The sequence below is a fragment of the Pollachius pollachius genome (genome assembly GCF_949987615.1).
Source record: "Pollachius pollachius genome assembly, chromosome: 5".
NCBI lineage: Eukaryota > Metazoa > Chordata > Actinopteri > Gadiformes > Gadidae > Pollachius > Pollachius pollachius.
In genome coordinates this window covers 29,502,192-29,524,206 of record NC_136938.1, presented here as the reverse complement: position 1 = coordinate 29,524,206, position 22,015 = coordinate 29,502,192, and the positions used below count along the sequence as shown (strand labels likewise).

General features: G+C 52.0%; 1 protein-coding gene across 3 annotated transcripts in view; it reads left to right on the top strand.

Moving 5' to 3' along the window:
- Positions 1-21,842, top strand: part of ppfia1 (PTPRF interacting protein alpha 1) — a 50,517-nt gene extending 28,675 nt beyond the window's left edge. The window contains exons 17-28 of one of the 3 annotated variants that reach the window (XM_079736234.1): positions 2,472-2,587; positions 3,746-3,918; positions 4,925-5,018; positions 8,103-8,184; positions 8,779-8,979; positions 10,622-10,797; positions 11,445-11,542; positions 13,256-13,431; positions 13,907-13,975; positions 15,648-15,819; positions 16,051-16,114; positions 19,602-21,842. In XM_079736234.1, the coding sequence (XP_079592360.1) occupies positions 2,472-2,587; positions 3,746-3,918; positions 4,925-5,018; positions 8,103-8,184; positions 8,779-8,979; positions 10,622-10,797; positions 11,445-11,542; positions 13,256-13,431; positions 13,907-13,975; positions 15,648-15,819; positions 16,051-16,106 (1,413 nt within the window). In that variant the 3' untranslated portion in view covers positions 16,107-16,114; positions 19,602-21,842. Of the gene's footprint in view, positions 1-2,471; positions 2,588-3,745; positions 3,919-4,924; positions 5,019-8,102; positions 8,185-8,778; positions 8,980-10,621; positions 10,798-11,444; positions 11,543-13,255; positions 13,432-13,906; positions 13,976-15,647; positions 15,820-16,050; positions 16,115-19,579 lie in introns of all 3 variants that reach the window. The other 2 variants (XM_079736235.1, XM_079736233.1) reach the window with 2 other exon arrangements.
- The last annotated feature ends 173 nt before the right edge of the window (positions 21,843-22,015 follow it).

The window sequence follows — 22,015 nt, the reverse complement described above, 5'->3', positions numbered from 1 at the left end:
GGTGCAGTCAGGCTGTCTTTAAGACTCTTTAAATTAGTTACAGTATGTTACAGTAGAATATATATGTGTATGTATGTATGTACAGTGGGGCAAAAAAGTATTTAGTCAGCCACCAATTGTGCAAGTTCTCCCTCTTAAAAAGACGAGAGAGGCCTTTAATTTTCATCATAGGTAATCCTCAGCTATGAGAGACAAAATGAAAAAAGAAAATCTAGAAAATCACATTGTCTGATTTTTAAAGAATTTATTTGCAAATTATGGTGGAAAATAAGTATTTGGTCACCTACAAACCAGCAAGATTTCTGGCTGTCACAGACCTGTAACTTCTTCTTTAAGAGGCTCCTCTGTCCTCCACTCGTGACCTGTATTAATGGCACCTGTTTGAACTCCTAATCAGTATAAAAGACACCTGTCCACAACCTCAAACAGTCACACTCCAAACTCCACTATGGCCAAGACCAAAGAGCTGTCAAAGGACACCAGAAACACAATTGTAGACAATTGATTATGTTTGGATTTTGAACAGAAAGTAGGCGCTAGGCTTCAATACCATGTCATCTGTTTGAACATGCCCATTCACAGGTTGTTCCAGAAGTCCTTTCCTCTCCTCCTCCTACTGGCCCCTTCTTGAGCCTGCTAATCTCGGCCTCACTCTGACAGCGGAGGAGAGGAAATAGTGATTAGGTATTTAACTCCAGGGGAAGAATAGTATCAGCCAGAAGATGTGCTACGTTGATGGGTATTGTACTCTGTCTGTGTGGAATGGAGGGAGCTTTGGATCCACTCCAGGTGGAAAATAGGGTTAGGGTTAAATATTACCAGGAGCAAATTCACCAGCCCCTGCTGTCTCAGTCAATAGGGAGACATCAAATTAACTGGTTACCTTAACCCTGACCAGTGGATCACCACCTTATCCCTAACCAGTGGATCACCACCTTAACACTGACCAGTGGATCACCACCTATACCTTTAGCCTGACCAGTGGATCACCACCTTAACCCTGACCAGTGGATCACCACCTTAACCCTGACCAGTGGATCACCCCCTCGACCTTAACCCTGACCAGTGGATCACCACCTATACCTTAACCCTGACCAGTGGATCACCACCTTAACCCTGACCAGTGGATCACCCCCTCGACCTTAACCCTGACCAGTGGATCACCACCTATACCTTTACCCTGACCAGTGGATCACCACCTTAACCCTGACCAGTGGATCACCACCTTAACCCTGACCAGTGGATCACCACCTTAACCCTGACCAGTGGATCACCACCTTAACCCTGGCCAGTGGATCACCACCTTAACCCTGGCCAGTGGATCACCACCTTAACCCTGGCCAGTGGATCAACATCTAGACCTTAACCCTGACCAGTGGATCACCACCTTAACCCTGGCCAGTGGATCACCACCTTAACCCTGACCAGTGGATCACCACCTTAACCCTGACCAGTGGATCACCACCTTAACCCTGACCAGTGGATCACCACCTTAACCCTGGCCAGTGGATCAACATCTAGACCTTAACCCTGACCAGTGGATCACTACCGAGCAACCTTCTTCCGGTTGATGCCAAAATGTCTTTATACAAATTCGATGAACCAAGATGACCCTTGGTTAACAGCCCCTGGACCAGTTTCAGTCCCTTGTTTATTATTTGTTATCAATTTTGCTGGGCTGCACCCAGCTCCCCCCCCACCCAACCTCCCGCTGTGTGAGTTTGCCGTTTGAATTCTTCCCCACAGAGTTGTGATGTTCAAGAACACATCTCTGCTGCCGCTTCACTTTCAGATCTCCCTGCAAATTTGTGTGTGTGTGTGTGTGTTCTCTCCTCTGGCATGGCGTGGTTCCTCTAGGTTTGAGTATTGCGTCCACTAACTCTTTTCTTCTCTCCCTTTCTGCCGCTTTCAGCCTAGCGACCTGCGAAAGCACCGCAGGAAGGTAATCTAGACTCTGCTTCACTGCTACTGTCCCTTCTGCACCGACTCTGCCTCCAGACCATCATCCAACCCCTCCATGTGTCCCCATCATGTGATTGCTGTTCAGCCTTGTCTTTCTCCATCCCCATCATCTCCACACCATCAGAACATCCAACCCTCAGCTGTTTTTAAGAGTCTGTTAGATGAGTTCTAGTATGTTAGTGAGATGCTTTATACAGGAGAGGATACAGTGGAACTGTTGTAACTTCATATTAATATTACTAGTTCAGAAACCATTAAGAGAGTTTAACTATATCTGTGGATGCAGCGGGACTAAACTTTGTTTTACTTTCATCTGGTCCCGTTAGTTACCTGGTCTTCGGGGGGGCAGGGGGGGGTCCGGTTGGTGACCCCTCTTGATCTCCCGGGGGGGTTGGGTTAGTGTCCTCGTCTTCGGGGGGAGGGGGGGTCCGGTTGGTGACCCCACCTGGTCTCTAACACACAGCGGGGGACGCTAACCCTTCTGTCTCATGCTGTGTGTTGATGTCCAGTCGGCGCAGGACGACCACGCCCCGATCCGCTGTGAGACCTCGCCCCCCACCACGCCGCGCTCCATCAGCAGGGGGGCGCACACCGCCAGCCACGAGGACATCAGGGACGTCCGCGGGTAACTCCCCCCCCCTAACCTGAGGGAGAAGTTTACACACTCTCCTTAAGACCAGCGTTCTGCCCTCAGGGAGACGTTTACAAACTCCTTAAGACCAGCGTTCTACCCTCAGGGAGACGTTTACAAACTCCTTAAGACCAGCGTTCTACCCTCAGGGAGTCGTTTACAAACTCCTTAAGACCAGCCTTCTACCCTCAGGGAGACGTTTACAAACTCCTTAAGACCAGCGTTCTACCCTCGGGGAGTCGTTTACAAACTCCTTAAGACCAGCGTTCTGCCCTCAGGGAGACGTTTACAAACTCCTTAAGACCAGCGTTCTACCCTCAGGGAGACGTTTACAAACTCCTTAAGACCAGCGTTCTGCCCTCAGGGAGACGTTTACAAACTCCTTAAGACCAGCGTTCTGCCCTCAGGGAGACGTTTACAAACTCCTTAAGACCAGCGTTCTGCCCTCAGGGAGACGTTTACAAACTCCTTAAGACCAGCGTTCTATCCTCAGGGAGACATTTACAAACTCCTTAAGACCAGCCTTCTACCCTCATGGAGACGTTTACAAACTCCTTAAGACCAGCGTTCTACCCTCATGGAGACGTTTACAAACCCCTTTAAGACCAGCCTTCTACCCTCATGGAGACGTTTACAAACTCCTTAAGACCAGCGTTCTACCCTCAGGGAGACGTTTACAAACTCCTTAAGACCAGCGTTCTACCCTTAGGGAGACGTTTACAAACTCCTTAAGACCAGCCTTCTACCCTCAGGGAGACGTTTACAAACTCCTTAAGACCAGCGTTCTACCCTCAGGGAGACGTTTACAAACTCCTTAAGACCAGCGTTCTGCCCTCAGGGAGACGTTTACAAACTCCTTAAGACCAGCGTTCTACCCTCATGGAGACGTATGGACGTCAGCCTGCAGGACAGACAGGGCAGTCACCCCAGCTGTTTTATCTCTATATCTGTGTCTGTCAGTCTGGCTGGCCTGTTTTATCTCTATATCTGTGTCCGTCAGTCTGGCTGGCCTGTTTTAACTCTCTGTGTCCGTCAGTCTGGCTGGCCTGTTTTATCTCTATATCTGTGTCTGTCAGTCTGGCTGGCCTGTTTTATCTCTATATCTGTGTCCGTCAGTCTGGCTGGCCTGTTTTAACTCTCTGTGTCCGTCAGTCTGGCTGGCCTGCAGGACGGACAGGGCAGTAACCCCAGCAGCAGCAACAGCAGTCAGGACTCCCTCAACAAAGCGGCCAAGAAGAAGAGCATCAAGTCGTCCATCGGCCGTCTATTTGGGAAGAAGGAGAAGGGGAGGCCCGGCCCTCCTGGAAAAGACCCTCCAAGCCAAGGTCAGCCCGGGGGCCGCTCGCTGCCTCTGTACTAGGGCCACTGGTCTGGGGTCTTTTGGGGCCGCTGACTTGGGTCTGGGGGTCTCTGGCTGGGGGTCTCTGAGCCGCTGGCTGGGGACCTGGGGGTCTCTAGCTGGGGGTCTGGGGACCTGGGGACCTGGGGGTCTCTGGCTGGGGACCTGGGGGTCTCTGGCTGGGGGTCTGGGGACCTGGGGACCTGGGGGTCTCTGGCTGGGGACCTGGGGGTCTCTGGCTGGGGACCTGGGGACCTGGGGACCTGGGGACCTGGGGACCTGGGGGTCTCTAGCTGGGGGTCTGGGGACCTGGGGGTCTGGGGGTCTCTGGCTGGGGACCTGGGGACCTGGGGGTCTGGGGGTCTCTGGCTGGGGACCTGGGGACCTGGGGGTCTGGGGACCTGGGGGTCTCTAGCTGGGGGTCTGGGGACCTGGGGGTCTCTGGCTGGGGGTCTGGAGGTCTCTGGCTGGGGACCTGGGGACCTGGGGGTCTCTAGCTGGGGGTCTGGGGACCTGGGGACCTGGGGGTCTCTGGCTGGGGACCTGGGGGTCTCTAGCTGGGGGTCTGGGGACCTGGGGGTCTCTGGCTGGGGACCTGGGGACCGGGGGACCTGGGGGTCTGGGGGTATGGGGGTCTCTAGCTGGAGGTCTGGGGACCTGGGGGTCTCTGGCTGGGGACCTGGGGACCTGGGGGTCTGGGGGTCTGGGGGTCTCTAGCTGGGGGTCTGGGGACCTGGGGGTCTCTGGCTGGGGACCTGGGGGTCTGGGGGTCTGGGGGTCTCTAGCTGGGGGTATGGGGACCTGGGGGTCTGGGGGTCTGGGGGTATGGGGGTCTCTAGCTGGGGGTCTTGGGGTATGGGGGTCTCTAGCTGGGGGTCTGGGGGTATGGGGGTCTCTGGCTGGGGGCTGCTGGCTGGCTCGCTCCCTCTGCACGTTGTTTGCGGCGTCTTGGGGGTCTTTTCTCTGACTGTGTGTGTGTCTGTCTTCCTCAGCCGGCACCCCGGAGGCAGAGAGCGGGCCCAAAGACGGCCTTGGCCTGGGCGCCCTGGGGGGCCCGGCGGAGAAGAACCGGAAGCTGCAGAAAAAGTGGGTGATGATACGGCCGCCCATAGGGACTGTAGATAATGTGGACTTCTTTCATTTGGTTTTATTTCCACTCTAATACTATATTTACTCAATATATATACTGGGGTTAGGGATACCAGTAGTCAGCCCCCATACTGGGCCCATTACTCTAACTGGTAAAACCCCTCCGATACAACCGGGGGACTCGACGAGCCGAGGCCTCCTTCTATCACCCTTACTGAAACAAATCCCCAATTTAGAGAGAGAAAAGGGGGAAAATCCAGCGTTCCACTCGGCTGCGGTGGCAGCTGCCTTTCTGTTGGGGCCTCTACGTTCTGAGAAAAATTGGTATCAGTGGATCCCTGATATATACACGCTAGAACAACATAGATCAGTGATACATCCCTGATATATACACGCTAGAACAACATAGATCAGTGATACATCCCTGATATATACACGCTACAACAACATAGATCAGTGATACATCCCTGATATATACACGCTACAACAACATAGATCAGTGATACATCCCTGATATATACACGCTACAACAACATAGATCAGTGATACATCCCTGATATATACACGCTACAACAACATAGATCAGTGATACATCCCTGATATATACACGCTACAACAACATAGATCAGTGATACATCCCTGATATATACACGCTACAACAACATAGATCAGTGATACATCCCTGATATATACACGCTACAACAACATAGATCAGTGATACATCCCTGATATATACACGCTACAACAACATAGATCAGTGATACATCCCTGATATATACACGCTACAACAACATAGATCAGTGATACATCCCTGATATATACACGCTACAACAACATAGATCAGTGATACATCCCTGATATATACACGCTACAACAACATAGATCAGTGATACATCCCTGATATATACACGCTACAACAACATAGATCAGTGATACATCCCTGATATATACACGCTACAACAACATAGATCAGTGATACATCCCTGATATATACACGCTAGAATAACATAGATCAGTGATACATCCCTGATATATACACACTACAACAACATAGATCAGTGATACATCCCTGATATATACACGCTAGAACAACATAGATCAGTGATACATCCCTGATATATACACGCTACAACAACATAGATCAGTGATACATCCCTGATATATACACGCTACAACAACATAGATCAGTGATACATCCCTGATATATACACGCTACAACAACATAGATCAGTGATACATCCCTGATATATACACGCTACAACAACATAGATCAGTGATACATACCTGATATATACACGCTACAACAACATAGATCAGTGATACATCCCTGATATATACACGCTACAACAACATAGATCAGTGATACATCCCTGATATATACACGCTAGAATAACATAGATCAGTGATACATCCCTGATATATACACGCTACAACAACATAGATCAGTGATACATCCCTGATATATACACGCTACAACAACATAGATCAGTGATACATCCCTGATATATACACGCTAGAACAACATAGATCAGTGATACATCCCTGATATATACACGCTACAACAACATAGATCAGTGATACATCCCTGATATATACACACTACAACAACATAGATCAGTGATACATCCCTGATATATACACGCTACAACAACATAGATCAGTGATACATCCCTGATATATACACGCTAGAACAACATAGATCAGTGATACATCCCTGATATATACACGCTACAACAGAATAAATCAGGGATACATCCCTGATATATACACGCTACAACAGAATAGATCAGTGATACATCCCTGATATATACACGCTACAACAACATAGGTCAGTGATACACTCACATATCGGAGTATACGAAGCAGAATGGCAGGTGAGGCCACAGGGGATTGTGTAACCCTAACCCTAAATCCTGTATGACATGTTGCTGCTCCTCTCACCCTCCATCACCTGGCTCACAGCGTAAGTTAGGTCTCACCCTGACACCCAGCCTTCTCCACAGCACTCCTTTCCTGCTAAGGTTTCACTCTTTTTAAAATGTATTCCCGGGCCGTGTGTGAACAACAATGATGTAGTATTCAGTATAATTCATTCATTTGGCTTTTAAACATAAATTCACTCCATTTTTTCTTTTTTAATGTTATTGTTTTGCCAACCTCCCCTCTCTTCTCTCATCACCCCTTTCACACCCAATGTGTAGTCCAAAGACAGGGTAAGTGGGTACATATTGCCTCTGCTTTACCACCTTCCTCCACTTGGCTCCCCCTTCAGCCTTAACCTGTAACTCTGACCCCAACCTGCGGCCATACCTCCCTCCCTCTCTCGGTTTGCCTGATGACTTCTTGGTTCCTTTTCCTCCGTCGTCATAACAGGAATGTGCCTCAACTGCTTATTTTTATTCTCTCCTGGAACTAAAAGTTAGGTGGTTAGGGGGAAAATAAGCCCTTGAAAGAAAAAAGAAACTTAAAGTTCTGTGCTAAAGCGACTTGGTGCACTGTGGCATGAAATCGACCATTAATATACCTGTTTGGGCGAAGCTATTTAGTCACATCAGACCTCTATATGGAAGATACCGGACATATCGCCATCCTCTGGCCACATATGGACTCTGCGCTGTAGAGCTCTCAGCTGTATGGAGGTTTAGAACTTAATGTAGGCCCTTGATAATGAAGAAAGTTAGCATAGATGAGCTAATTCGAACTGCATGAAGGGAATGCACGGGGCTGGTAATTAATCTGCATGTACTCTGCCCCTACTGATCCAGTGGCTCTCATAAGGGGATCCCCATCTCATTGCCATCTTTATGAAGACGTATCAGTTTTGCGAACCCCACCACCTATTATAGTTTAGTTTCCTAAAGCTTTGGGAACATTGGTTTGATGAGTTCTGTTTCTAACCCAGAACATTCTGTCTGACTTGGGGTTAGGCCCTTTATGGCTTTTCTGTTATCTGGATTTCTATTTTTTCCATGGTTTGCTCTCTTCTCTCAGTATGCATGTATCATTTCCCCTGACTTCTCTTGGTGTGTGTGTGTGTGTGTGTGTGTTCTGATGCTGACGGCCGCTGTGTGTTTGTCTCAGACATGAGCTCCTGGAGGAGGCGCGTCGGCAGGGCCTCCCATTCGCTCAGTGGGACGGGCCAACCGTGGTGGTGTGGCTGGAGGTAAGACCCTCATCTGGCCTCCCTGCTCCATCAGACGGTTCTCAGACTCTTCCATGATTTCTAATCTGCCATTTCCCTCTCACTCTATTTTTCCAACATGCTTCTCCTCTCCTCTCTTTACCCTCCCCCCTCTGCTCCTCCCCCTCCTCTCCTCCCCTCTGCTCCTCCCCTCTGCTCCTCCCCTCTGCTCCTCCCCCTCCTCTCCTCCCCTCCTCTCTGCTCCTCCCCCTCCTCTCTGCTCCTCCCCCTCCCCTCCTCTCATCTCCCCTCCTCCTCTCTACTCCTCCCCTTCCCCTCTGCTCCTCCCCTTCCCCTCCCCTCCCCTCTGCTCCTTCCCCTCCCCTGTGCTGCTCCCCTCCCCCTCCCCTCCTCCCCCTCCCTCCCCTCTGCTCCTCCCCTTCCCCTCCCCTCTGCTCCTCCTCTCCCCTCCCCTTCCCTCTGCTCCTCCCCCTCCCTTCCCTCCCCTCGGCTCCTCCCCCTCCCCTCCTCTCATCTCCCCTCCTCCTCTCTACTCCTCCCCCTCCTCTCTGCTCCTCCCCTTCTCCTCCCCTCCCCTCTGCTCCTTCTCCTCCCTCCCCTCCCTCCCCCTCCCAGCTGTGGGTGGGTATGCCTGCCTGGTACGTGGCGGCCTGCCGGGCCAACGTGAAGAGCGGCGCCATCATGTCAGCGCTGTCGGACACGGAGATCCAGAGAGAGATCGGGATCAGCAACCCGCTGCACCGGCTGAAGCTCCGCCTCGCCATCCAGGAGATCATGTCCCTCACTAGCCCCTCGGCCCCGCCCACCTCCAGAACGGTACACACTCGGACGGACAGACACCCCCCTATCACTCCCCTCCCAAAGACACGGATTAAGTGCAGTGATTTCCGATTGGCTCTGACTCACTTCTGTTCTGACTCACTTCTGTTTTCATTGGTCCTGGCTGCTGTCACTGAGCTGCTGAACTCTTAACCCTCGCTATCGCGGCATGACGCTGTAACGTTTCTTTTCTGAATACTGTGTACTTCATTGAACTAACTTCTAATTGAACCACTGCGTCTTGGTCTTCCTCTCCCTCGTTGTCTTCTGTCTTTTGTCACGCCTGCGTATCACACCTCACTTGTGATTGGTCGGGTTGGGTCACCTGATCAGTCCACGGGGAACGTGTGGGTGACTCATGAGGAGATGGAGAGTTTGGCGGCCACGCCCCCTACGGTTAGTCCACCGCGGTGTCATGTGACTTAGGGCTGCGTTCCAAGTCATCGTTGAGTCTCAGCCGGCTGCCACACCTCAAACTAGTGCATGTAAACTAGTCCATGTAAACTAGTCCATGTAAACTAGTGCATGTAAACTAGTGCATGTAAACCAGTGCATGTAAACCAGTGCATGTAAACCAGTGCATGTAAGCAATTGCATGACAAACCATGAATTGGAAGATGGGCACCGGAGTCACTGGAGCCTCACGGTGCCTGGAACAAGAGCTGTGTGCTTGTAGCTGGTGTTAGTAGTGAGGCCGTCCTCTAGACCAGTGCCTTCCCTCAATGCGCTCTAGTTGTGTCTGTGTCTTTGTGTGTTTCGAGAACTGGACAAATCAATTCATATTATTTTGATTTTGCGTCTATTCTATTATCTCTATTATCATTTAGTACCAAGTGGACAACATCGATATATACATTGACCATATTGCTACCTGGATGTCCTGGTGACGGGTGGTTTTATTAGACCTGCATGAGAAGCCTCTACTGCCGTACTAACCCACCTGTTCTCTTGTTCTCACCACGCTACACACGCTAACACCAGGAGGATGACGAGGGCAGCTGGGCCCAGGTTGGCACTTGATTACCTGACCCTTAACCCTTAACCCTTAACCCCACCTCTCTGATCGCCGACCACTCACTCAATCATCATGAAAGTCTTGCTCCCTATCCACCGCTCCAAAGAATACTGGTGTTTGGAATCAAAGTGTTGAAGTATAAATATTATAATATAACATATTGCATTAACTGACATCAGACAGCACCTTGCTGACCCTTACCCTGACCCTCTGGAGCCTGGAGGGTCAGGGTTAGGGTTAGGGGTTACCCTAACCCTGACCCTCTAGAGCCTGGAGGGTCACCCCTAACCCTGACCCTGACCCTCTGGAGCCTGGAGGGTCAGGGTTAGGGTTAGGGGTTACCCTAACCCTGACCCTCTAGAGCCTGGAGGGTCACCCCTAACCCTGACCCTGACCCTCTGGAGCCTGGAGGGTCAGGGTTAGGGTTAGGGGTTACCCTAACCCTGACCCTCTGGAGCCTGGAGGGTCACCCCTAACCCTGACCCTGACCCTCTGGAGCCTGGAGGGTCAGGGTTAGAGTAAGGGTAACCCCTAACCCTGACCCTCTGGAGCCTGGAGGGTAACCCCTAACCCTGACCCTCTGGAGCCTGGAGGGTCACCCCTAACCCTGACCCTCTGTGACAGACGCTGGCCTACGGGGACATGAACCACGAGTGGATCGGTAACGAGTGGCTGCCCAGCCTGGGCCTGCCGCAGTACCGCTCCTACTTCATGGAATCCCTGGTGGACGCCCGTATGCTGGACCACCTCACCAAGAAGGACCTGAGGGGGCAGCTCAAGATGGTGGACAGCTTCCACAGGTAACAGGTCTTGCTATTGGCTGGTAACAAACCGAGGTGAATGGATGGCCTATAGGATAAGCCATGAACGGTCTGCTTGCTTCAGGCTGGGCAGCGCTACTATCACAGACCAGACTTTATAATCTGAAGCTGACCGCAGACCAGCTGAAGTCTGGCTGAACGCTGTTTCACCTTCTTTTACTTGCGCCTGATTGGCTGACAGCTAACACAGCAACATTCATCTTTTCTCGAAGCCTGTGAAAAACCAAATGTCTGTACAGCAAACCTGCTGGTCTGAGGCCTGCTGGTCTGAGGCCTGCTGGTCTGAGGCCTGCTGGTCTGAGGCCTGCTGGTCTGAGGCCTGCTGGTCTGACGTCCACTGGTCTGAGGCCTGCTGGTCTGAGGCCTGCTGGTCTGCTGGTCTGAGGCCTGCTGGTCTGAGGCCTGCTGGTCTGAGGTCTGCTGGTCTGAGGTCTGCTGGTCTGAGGCCTGCTGGTCTGCTGGTCTGAGGCCTGCTGGTCTGAGGCCTGCTGGTCTGCTGGTCTGAGGCCTGCTGGTCTGAGGCCTGCTGGTCTGAGGTCTGCTGATCTGAGGCCTGCTGGTCTGCTGGTCAGGGGCCTGCTGGTCTGAGGTCTGCGCTCACCGTATGTCTTCTTGTCCTGGAACAGAAACAGTTTCCAGTGTGGGGTGATGTCTCTGAGGAGGCTGAACTACGACCGCATGGAGCTGGAGAGGAGGAGAGAGGAGGCCCAGCTCGAGACCAGCGGTATGTTTCAGCTCCTGCTGCGCCCCTCTCCCTGTAACCCTGTCTCATGGTCCACCCCACTGAAGACCACGGGTTAGACTAACCTAACCACTGAAGACCACGGGTTAGACTAACCCTAACCACTGAAGACCACGGGTTAGACTAACCTAACCACTGAAGACCACGGGTTACACTAACCTAACCCTAACCCTAACAACTGCAGACCACGGGTTAGACTAACCTAACCCTAACCCTAACCACTGAAGACCACGGGTTAGACTAACCTAACCACTAAAGACCACGGGTTAGACTTACCTAACCACTAAAGACCACGGGTTAGACTAACCTAACCACTAAAGACCACGGGTTAGACTAACCTAACCACTGAAGACCACGGGTTAGACTAACCTAACCACTAAAGAACACGGGTTAGACCAACCGAACCCTAACCACTAAAGACCAAGGGTTAGACTAACCTAACCCTAACCACTAAAGACCACGGGTTAGACTAACCCTAACCACTGAAGACCACGGGTTAGACTAACCTAACCACTGAAGACCACGGGTTAGACTAACCTAACCACTAAAGACCACGGGTTAGACTAACCTAACCCTAACCACTAAAGACCAAGGGTTAGACTAACCTAACCACTAAAGACCACGGGTTAGACTAACCTAACCCTAACCACTAAAGACCAAGGGTTAGACTAACCTAACCACTGAAGACCACGGGTTAGACTAGCCCTAACCACTGAAGACCACGGGTTAGACTAACCTAACCACTGAAGACCACGGGTTAGACTAACCTAACCCTAACCACTAAAGACCAAGGGTTAGACTAACCTAACCCTAACCCTAACCACTGAAGACCACGGGTTAGACTAACCTAACCACTAAAGACCACGGGTTAGACTAACCTAACCACTAAAGACCACGGGTTAGACTAACCTAACCACTAAAGACCACGGGTTAGACTAACCTAACCACTAAAGACCAAGGGTTAGACTAACCTAACCCTAACCACTAAAGACCACGGGTTAGACTAACCCTAACCACTGAAGACCACGGGTTAGACTAACCTAACCACTGAAGACCACGGGTTAGACTAACCTAACCACTGAAGACCACGGGTTAGACTAACCTAACCACTAAAGACCACGGGTTAGACTAACCTAACCACTAAAGACCACGGGTTAGACTAACCTAACCACTAAAGACCACGGGTTAGACTAACCTAACCACTGAAAACCACGGGTTAGACTAACCTAACCACTAAAGACCACGGGTTAGACCAACCTAACCCTAACCACTAAAGACCAAGGGTTAGACTAACCTAACCCTAACCACTAAAGACCACGGGTTAGACTAACCTAACCACTAAAGACCAAGGGTTAGACTAACCCTAACCACTAAAGACCACGGGTTAGACTAACCCTAACCACTAAAGACCACGGGTTAGACTAACCTAACCACTAAAGACCACGGGTTAGACTAACCTAACCACTAAAGACCACGGGTTAGACTAACCTAACCCTAACCCTAACCACTAAAGACCACAGGTTAGACTAACCCTAACCACTGAAGACCACTGGTTAGACTAACCTAACCACTAAAGACCCCTCCTGTGTAGACGTGCTGGTGTGGAGTTAGGGTTAGGGTTAGACTAACCTAACCCTAACCACTGAAGACCACGGGTTAGACTAACCCTAACCACTAAAGACCCCTCCTGTGTAGACGTGCTGGTGTGGAGTAATGAGCGAGTGATCAGCTGGGTGGCGGCCATCGGTCTGAAGGAGTACAGCAGCAGCTTGTATGAGAACGGGGTCCACGGTGCGCTGCTGGCGCTGGATGAGGCCTTCGACCACAACACTCTGGCCCTGCTGCTGCAGATCCCCACGCAGAACACACAGGTACACGCACGCACCCACACACCCCTGTCTGTACGTCTTTGCATCTGACAAGCCAGTGGGCTTCGTTGAAATACAGTCTGTCACTACTTTGTCATCTTAACAGTTTTAGGTCAACACAACGAGCCCACAAAAGGTTTCCTGTTTGCTGAGAACTCAACTGTGCAGAATTTCTTTAAATGTGTATCGTATAACTTCAGAGAAAACGGGGGCCAAACTACTCTAGATTGACTGTTATCATGCGGCATGGCCATAGCTTTAGAAGTCTCAGGGATAAGGATCTCCTCATGGAGCAGGAAGGGAGAAGCAGCCTGGAATGTGTGTGGAGGGAGACAGCGGGGCGCGGTTCAGTCTGAGTCGTCTCTCCGTGCATGGATGGGTCGTCTGCTATTGATTACGAGATAGTTTTTAATGGTGTTGGTGATCTTACGGGTGAAGCCGCTCTGACTTTGTTCTCTACCCTTCCTCCACACTCCAGGCTAGAGCCATCCTGGAGAGGGAGTACAACAGCCTCCTGGCCATCGGCACCGAGAGGAGAATGGAGGAGGTGACTCAGCGTTCGGTTCTCAGTACCAAATTGACTCATAGCATGTCTCTGACCTCCTGAGACCAGCCTCACACACACATTCATACACAGAGTCAATCCTTCACACTCAGGCGTCATGCACCTCATGCTCTGACCTAGACCCTCGCTAGCCACCGAGGATCATTCATGGTCGTCTTGTGGTCTGCTTTGTCCCTGTGCTCCTTGACCACAACCCCTCCTTTTTCCTCCTTCTCCCTCCTCCTCCTCCCTCCCCCAACCCCTCCTTCTCCCTCCTCCCCCCCAACCCCTCCTTCTCCCTCCCCCCCAACCCCTCCTTCTCCTCCCTCCCCCAACCCCTCCTTCTCCTCCCTCCCCCCAACCCCTCCTTCTCCCTCCTCCCCCCAACCCCTCCTTCTCCCTCCTCCCCCCCAACCCCTCCTCCTCCCTCCCCCAACCCCTCCTTCTCCCTCCTCCCCCCAACCCCTCCTTCTCCCTCCCCCCCAACCCCTCCTTCTCCCTCCTTCTCCTCCCTCCCCCAACCCCTCCTTCTCCTCCCTCCCCCAACCCCTCCTTCTCCTCCCTCCCCCAACCCCTCCTTCTCCCTCCCCCCAACCCCTCCTTCTCCCTCCTCCCCCCAACCCCTCCTTCTCCCTCCTCCCCCCCAACCCCTCCTCCTCCCTCCCCCAACCCCTCCTTCTCCCTCCTCCCCCCAACCCCTCCTTCTCCCTCCCCCCCAACCCCTCCTTCTCCTCCCTCCCCCAACCCCTCCTCCCCCCTCCCCCCCAACCCCTCCTTCTCCCTCCTCCCCCCCAACCCCTCCTTCTCCCTCCCCCCAACCCCTCCTCCTCCCTCCCCCCCAACGCCTCCTTCTCCCTCCTCCCCCCCAACCCCTCCTCCTCCCTCCCCCCCAACCCCTCCTTCTCCCTCCTCCCCCCCAACCCCTCCTTCTCCCTCCCCCCCAACCCCTCCTTCTCCTCCCTCCCCCAACCCCTCCTCCCCCCTCCCCCCCAACCCCTCCTTCTCCCTCCTCCCCCCCAACCCCTCCTTCTCCCTCCCCCCAACCCCTCCTCCTCCCTCCCCCCCAACGCCTCCTTCTCCCTCCTCCCCCCCAACCCCTCCTCCTCCCTCCCCCCCAACCCCTCCTTCTCCCTCCTCCCCCCCAACCCCTCCTTCTCCCTCCCCCCAACCCCTCCTTCTCCTCCCTCCCCCAACCCCTCCTCCCCCCTCCCCCCCAACCCCTCCTTCTCCCTCCCCCCAACCCCTCCTCCTCCCTCCCCCCAACCCCTCCTCCTCCCTCCCCCCCAACCCCTCCTTCTCCCTCCCCACAACCCCTCCTTTTTCCTCCTTCTCCCTCCCCCCCAACCCCTCCTTTTTCCTCCTTCTCCCTCCTTCTCCCTCCCCCCAACCCCTCCTCCTCCCTCCCCCCCAACCCCTCCTTCTCCCTCCCCACAACCCCTCCTTTTTCCTCCTTCTCCCTCCCCCCCAACCCCTCCTTTTTCCTCCTTCTCCCTCCTTCTCCCTCCCCCCCAACCCCTCCTCCTCCCTCCTCCCCCAACCCCTCCTCCCCCCCAACGCCTCCTCCTCCCTCCCCCCAACCCCTCCTTCTCCCTCCCCCCCAACCCCTCCTCCTCCCTCCCCCCAACCCCTCCTTCTCCTCCCTCCCCCCCCAACGCCTCCTTCTCCCTCCCCCCAGGATGATGATAAGAACTTCCGCCGCGCTCCGTCATGGAGGAAGAAGTTCCGTCCCAAAGACATGCGTGGTGTGTCCCTGGGCGCGTCGGACACCCTGCCAGCCAACTTCAGAGTGAACAGTTCTGGTGCGGCGGTGTCACCCTCCACCCAGCCAAAGAGGAGCACCATGGACGGTAGGCAGTGGGACAAGGTCCCCAGCGTGCTGCTGGAACTACAGTCTGTGTGCGTGTGTGTAACATGCTGCTAATGTAGTGAAACATGGAGGCCAGAGTAGCTGTCTCATCACTGATGAATCTTGCCTCCGAGCTGAATTCTTGTGAATGGCTTTGTGCCGTGCCGTTTGCGTATGTGCCGTGACTAACTGCATGTCTTTGCATGTGACCTTTGTCGTCGTGGAAACGCAGGGAGCCAGTCTATACAGAGGCTGGACACTGCCACAGTCAGGACCTACTCTTGTTAACACAGACGGTAAGGCCACATGCACACACTTCCAGGAGGGAGTCTGACAGCTCCCGCTGCTCTTTGCGCGTTTGGAAAGCAACCGCATTTCCCGTAAAACACCTGATTAAACCGCCGGAACGGGATCCTGGCCCCGTGGAACTCGAATGGTCTTGAAGTGATATTTTTAAAGGAATAATTCACACAAAACTATGTAAAATGTAATATTCTAAAATCTGTGTCTTGCGCCGCAAAATATTTAGACATCGAGGAAGTTTAGCCTTAAGTTTTTAGCTCATTCTCAGGTTTCTAAATAGCTTCCACCTGGCTAGCAGCTGTTCACTGTAAACAGTCGGCATGAGCTGCAATGGCTTATGGGGGATGTAGGAAACGGTGGCTCAGCATTTGCTGAACGCTGTTTTTGACACTAGATCATTTGCAGTTCCTTGACTTAAAGAGAAGGTTCTTCGAGGTTGAATTCCTTTCTCCTACCTCAGGAGATGTCGCTCTGTTGATGCTCAGAGGCTCTGAGACCATCCTGATCTCGCCAGGCCACATTCTGTGTGTTCAGTCGGGCCTCCATTCTGTTGAAAGCCTTTCTAGCCGTGTTCAAAGGACAACCAATGGGCACTAGGGGGCAGAGTTTCAGTTCATGATGTAGAAAGGAGTTCAACAGCCTGAAGAAGAATGAAAAAAACTAGTTTAACAATCTACAGAGTATTCAAACAAATTGTATCCGACTGAATCAGATGAAAGACAATGTTAAAAGGTCAAATTATTCTGCCCGGGAGTGGTTGCATAATTGATTAAGACTTTTACATTTTGGGTGACTTAATCCTTTAACTACTTTCAAGTTTTATAAAACGGAAACATTCTCTTTGTTCCCATTCTATGTATTACACAAACCAGGCGCTTTCCCTGTCAGTCAGGATTCAATTACTCATAATAATAATAATAATAAAGTCTTTCAGTCCTTAAAGCCCCCTCACACTGCCATCAGGCCAGCAGAGTGCTTAATGAAGCCTCACATTGCCTTCAGGCCAGCAGAGTGCTTAATGAAGCCCCTCACACTGCCATCAGGCCAGCAGAGTGCTTAATGAAGCCCCTCACACTGCCTGAGGCCAGCAGAGTGCTTAATGAAGCCCCTCACACTGCCTGAGGCCAGCAGAGTGCTTAATGAAGACCCTCACACTGCCTGAGGCCAGCAGAGTGCTTAATGAAGCCCCTCACACTGCCTGAGGCCAGCAGAGTGCTTAATAAAGCCCCTCACACTGCCTGAGGCCAGCAGAGTGCTTAATGAAGCCCCTCACAGTGCCTGAGGCCAGCAGAGTGCTTAATGAAGCCCCTCACACTGCCATCAGGCCAGCAGAGTGCTTAATGAAGCCCCTCACACTGCCATCAGGCCAGCAGAGTGCTTAATGAAGCCCCTCACACTGCCTGAGGCCAGCAGAGTGCTTAATGAAGCCCTTCACACTGCCATCAAGCCAGCAGAGTGCTTAATGAAGCCCCTCACACTGCCATCAGGCCAGCAGAGTGCTTAATGAAGCCCCTCACACTGCCTGAGGCCAGCAGAGTGCTTAATGAAGACCCCCACACTGCCTGAGGCCAGCAGAGTGCTTAATGAAGCCCCTCACACTGCCATCAGGCCAGCAGAGTGCTTAATGAAGCCCCTCACACTGCCTGAGGCCAGCAGAGTGCTTAATGAAGCCCCTCACACTGCCTGAGGCCAGCAGAGTGCTTAATAAAGCCCCTCACACTGCCTGAGGCCAGTAGAGTGCTTAATGAAGCCCCTCACACTGCCATCAGGCCAGCAGAGTGCTTAATGAAGCCCCTCACACTGCCTGAGGCCAGCAGAGTGCTTAATGAAGCCCCTCACACTGCCTGAGGCCAGCAGAGTGCTTAATAAAGCCCCTCACACTGCCTGAGGCCAGCAGAGTGCTTAATGAACCCCCTCACACTGCCTGAGGCCAGCAGAGTGCTTAATGAAGCCCCTCACACTGCCTGAGGCCAGCAGAGTGCTTAATGAAGCCCCTCACACTGCCTAAGGCCAGCAGAGTGCTTAATGAAGCCCCTCACACTGCCATCAGGCCAGCAGAGTGCTTAATGAAGCCCCTCACACTGCCATCAGGCCAGCAGAGTGCTTAATGAAGCCCCTCACACTGCCTGAGGCCAGCAGAGTGCTTAATGAAGCCCTTCACACTGCCATCAGGCCAGCAGAGTGCTTAATGAAGCCCCTCACACTGCCATCAGGCCAGCAGAGTGCTTAATGAAGCCCCTCACACTGCCTGAGGCCAGCAGAGTGCTTAATGAAGACCCCCACACTGCCTGAGGCCAGCAGAGTGCTTAATGAAGCCCTTCACACTGCCATCAGGCCAGCAGAGTGCTTAATGAAGCCCCTCACACTGCCATCAGGCCAGCAGAGTGCTTAATGAAGCCCTTCACACTGCCTGAGGCCAGCAGAGTGCTTAATGAAGCCCCTCACACTGCCATCAGGCCAGCAGAGTGCTTAATGAAGCCCCTCACACTGCCTGAGGCCAGCGGAGTGCTTAATGAAGCCCCTCACACTGCCATCAGGCCAGCAGAGTGCTTAATGAAGCCCCTCACACTGCCTGAGGCCAGCAGAGTGCTTAATGAAGCCCTTCACACTGCCTGAGGCCAGCAGAGTGCTTAATGAAGCCCCTCACACTGCCTGAGGCCAGCAGAGTGCTTAATGAAGCCCTTCACACTGCCATCAGGCCGGCAGAGTGCTTAATGAAGCCCCTCACACTGCCATCAGGCCAGCAGAGTGCTTAATGAAGCCCCTCACACTGCCATCAGGCCAGCAGAGTGCTTAATGAAGCCCCTCACACTGCCTGAGGCCAGCAGAGTGCTTAATGAAGCCCTTCACACTGCCATCAGGCCAGCAGAGTGCTTAATGAAGCCCTTCACACTGCCTCTCTCAGGCCAGCAGAGTGCTTAATGAAGCCCATCACACTGCCTCTCTCAGGCCAGGCGCTGCAGCGCTGCTTCTGCTTTAATAACGCATGTTCTGCTCTTCTCCCTTCCTGTCTCTCTCCTCCCTTCCTGTCTCTCTCCTCCCTTCCTGTCTCTCTCCTCCCTTCCTTTCTCTCCTCCCTTCCCGTCTCTCTCCTCCCTTCCTGTCTCTCTCCTCCCTTCCTGTCTCTCCTCCCTTCCCTTCTCTCTCCCCCCTTCCTGTCTCTCTCCTCCCTTCCTGTCTCGCTCCTCCCTTCCCTTCTCTCTCCTCCCTTCCTGTCTCTCCTCCCTTCCTGTCTCTCTCCTCCCTTCCTGTCTCTCTCCTCCCTTCCCTTCTCTCTCCTCCCTTCCTGTCTCTCCTCCCTTCCCTTCTCTCTCCTCCCTTCCTGTCTCTCTCCTCCCTTCCTGTCTCTCTCCTCCCTTCCTGTCCCTCTCCATCGCTCTGCTTCTCGTGCCTCCCTTCCCTGGTCTCTCTTTCTCCGCCTCTCTATGTATGTATCTCCCTTATTCTCTATTTCTTAGTGTATCCTCATTATTTCTACAGGTAGCCACTGGTCAGAAGACGAGAGTGAATTTCCTGCCTTCAAAACCAGGATGATGAACTGAGACGACCTCCACGGACAAGACCTTGTGTTTTAACATGAATTTAGTCCTATTTTCACCTTCTCTGGGTATCCGTAGAGGAAATATGCTAGGTGTATCTATGTTTTATATCCTATTTATCTTGGCAAGAGAGGGGGAGAATAATAGATTTTAGAAGCTTCATGTAATCCTCTTTATTTGACCCTTTAATAAGCCTGGGCCCTTATGTCTATTTCAGGTGGAAATTAATATTTCCACTGTCTGGGGTTTGTAGATTTCTATCAGACATTTGATCTAATCTTTATATATATATATATATATAATCTGTTTTTTTTATATATATATATTTCTTTTCTCATTCTATATTTTTGTTGTATCTTTTTCATTTTAGGGTTATTCCTCTTCATTTGAATTCTGATTGTTGAATTCATTCTCAAGTGACTTTGACACATGACATAAATTAATACAATAGCCTTTTACCCATTTAACCCTTGGAACTTATTTTTAACAAATGTCTTGTGTATAATTGCATCTTGTACGTATGAGTGAATATCCAATATAGGGTTAGGGTTACCCTAACCCTAACCCTATGAGTGAATATATATATTGCTGGAGTTCCTGTTTGCTATCATGCTGGACCTGGAGCCGCCCGCTGCTGTATGGTACACCATCGACCTGACACCTGGTCCATCGACCTGCCACCTGGTCCATGGACCTGTCACCTGGTCCATGGACGGGTCAACTGGTCCATCGACCTGTCACCTGGTCCATGGACGTGTCACCTGGTCCATGGACGTGTCACCTGGTCCATGGACGTGTCACCTGGTCCTTGGGCGTGTCACCTGGTCCATGGGCGTGTCACCTGGTCCATGGGCGTGTCACCTGGTCCATCGACCTGTCACCTGGTCCTTGGACGTGTCACCTGGTCCATGGACGTGTCACCTGGTCCATGGACCTGTCACCTGATCCATGGACCTGTCACCTGGTCCATGGACGTGTCACCTGGTCCTTGGACGTGTCACCTGGTCCATGGACGTGTCACCTGGTCCATGGACCTGCCACCTGGTCCATGGACCTGTCACCTGGTCCATGGACGTGTCACCTGGTCCATGGACGTGTCACCTGGTCCATGGACCTGTCACCTGGTCCATGGACCTGTCACCTGGTCCTTGGTGTCCATAGCCCGTCTCCATGGTCACGTTGAACAGAACCCTCACCTTCCTGCACTCCTCCATATCGATACCAAAACAAAACTCTTGAATAGAAGCAAAGAAAAGCCATATAACTGTAGTGAAAACAGAACATAGGGCTACTTTCAGATGCAAGTGAAAACACAATTCCAGGTTCTCTAGTTGATCTTGCATGTGAGGGAGAGCCTCACGCCCCACTTTATACCCCCCCCGCCTTAACCTGAACGACCCCCCCGCCCTCCCCCCGCCTTAACGACCCCCCCGCCCTCCCCCCGCCTTAACGACCCCCTCGCCCTCCCCCCGCCTTAACCTGAATGACCCCCTCCCTCCCCCCTCACTGCCAGCCCCCCGTACAGTAAGCCCCCCGTACAGTAAGACCCCCCCCCGGAGAGCGGGCCAGCCCCCCGTACAGTAAGGCCCCCCCGCCCCAGAGAGCGGGCCAGCCCCCCGTACAGTAAGGACCTCAGGTTACGGAAGGCTCTGAGCTGCTCTCCTCCGATGGACCAACTCCACGCGGCCTCTGGATCTCCGATCTCCGAGACCACGACGGGATCCAAAATACTTTTTATAAGGAAGAAAAACACTTTGTACGAAAACTTCATATCAAGCCTTATTGTTTCTTAACTCCATAATGTCCTTTTGTTATTTATTATTACTCATCACTGTGTGTTTTGTGTGTGCGTGCGTGTTGTCACCTTTTTTCTTTCGAGTGTCCATGCAGTAGGTCTATTTTTGACTTGCAAGCACTTGAAACCGGTTCCTCTATTGGATCATGGCCGATGGCCGGAGCTGTTCTTCATGTAATGGTTCGTAATGTTATATTATTGTCTGTCGCTGTGATTTTTTTTTTTTAAGGCATAACTGCACAATGCAAATCATGTTGCTGTTTTGTTTCCCTCCTTCCTTTGAGATTTCTCCTGAACTTGTAACAATGATGTACAGTCTGAATACTTATGAGCTATTTTTATCACAGTATTATTTATTGCTTACTTTCAATAAAATACTGAAACCTACTTTTCACTGACCACACAGTAAAACAAACTTGCTTTATATTTGTAATGGTTGATTTCCAACCGCCTATGCAACTATATGTATTAAGTATTTATATCAATAGTTATCTATACTCTAATTCGAATATAATGAACTCAATAAGGAATGGTTCATTAATGTGAAATGTACTCCTTGG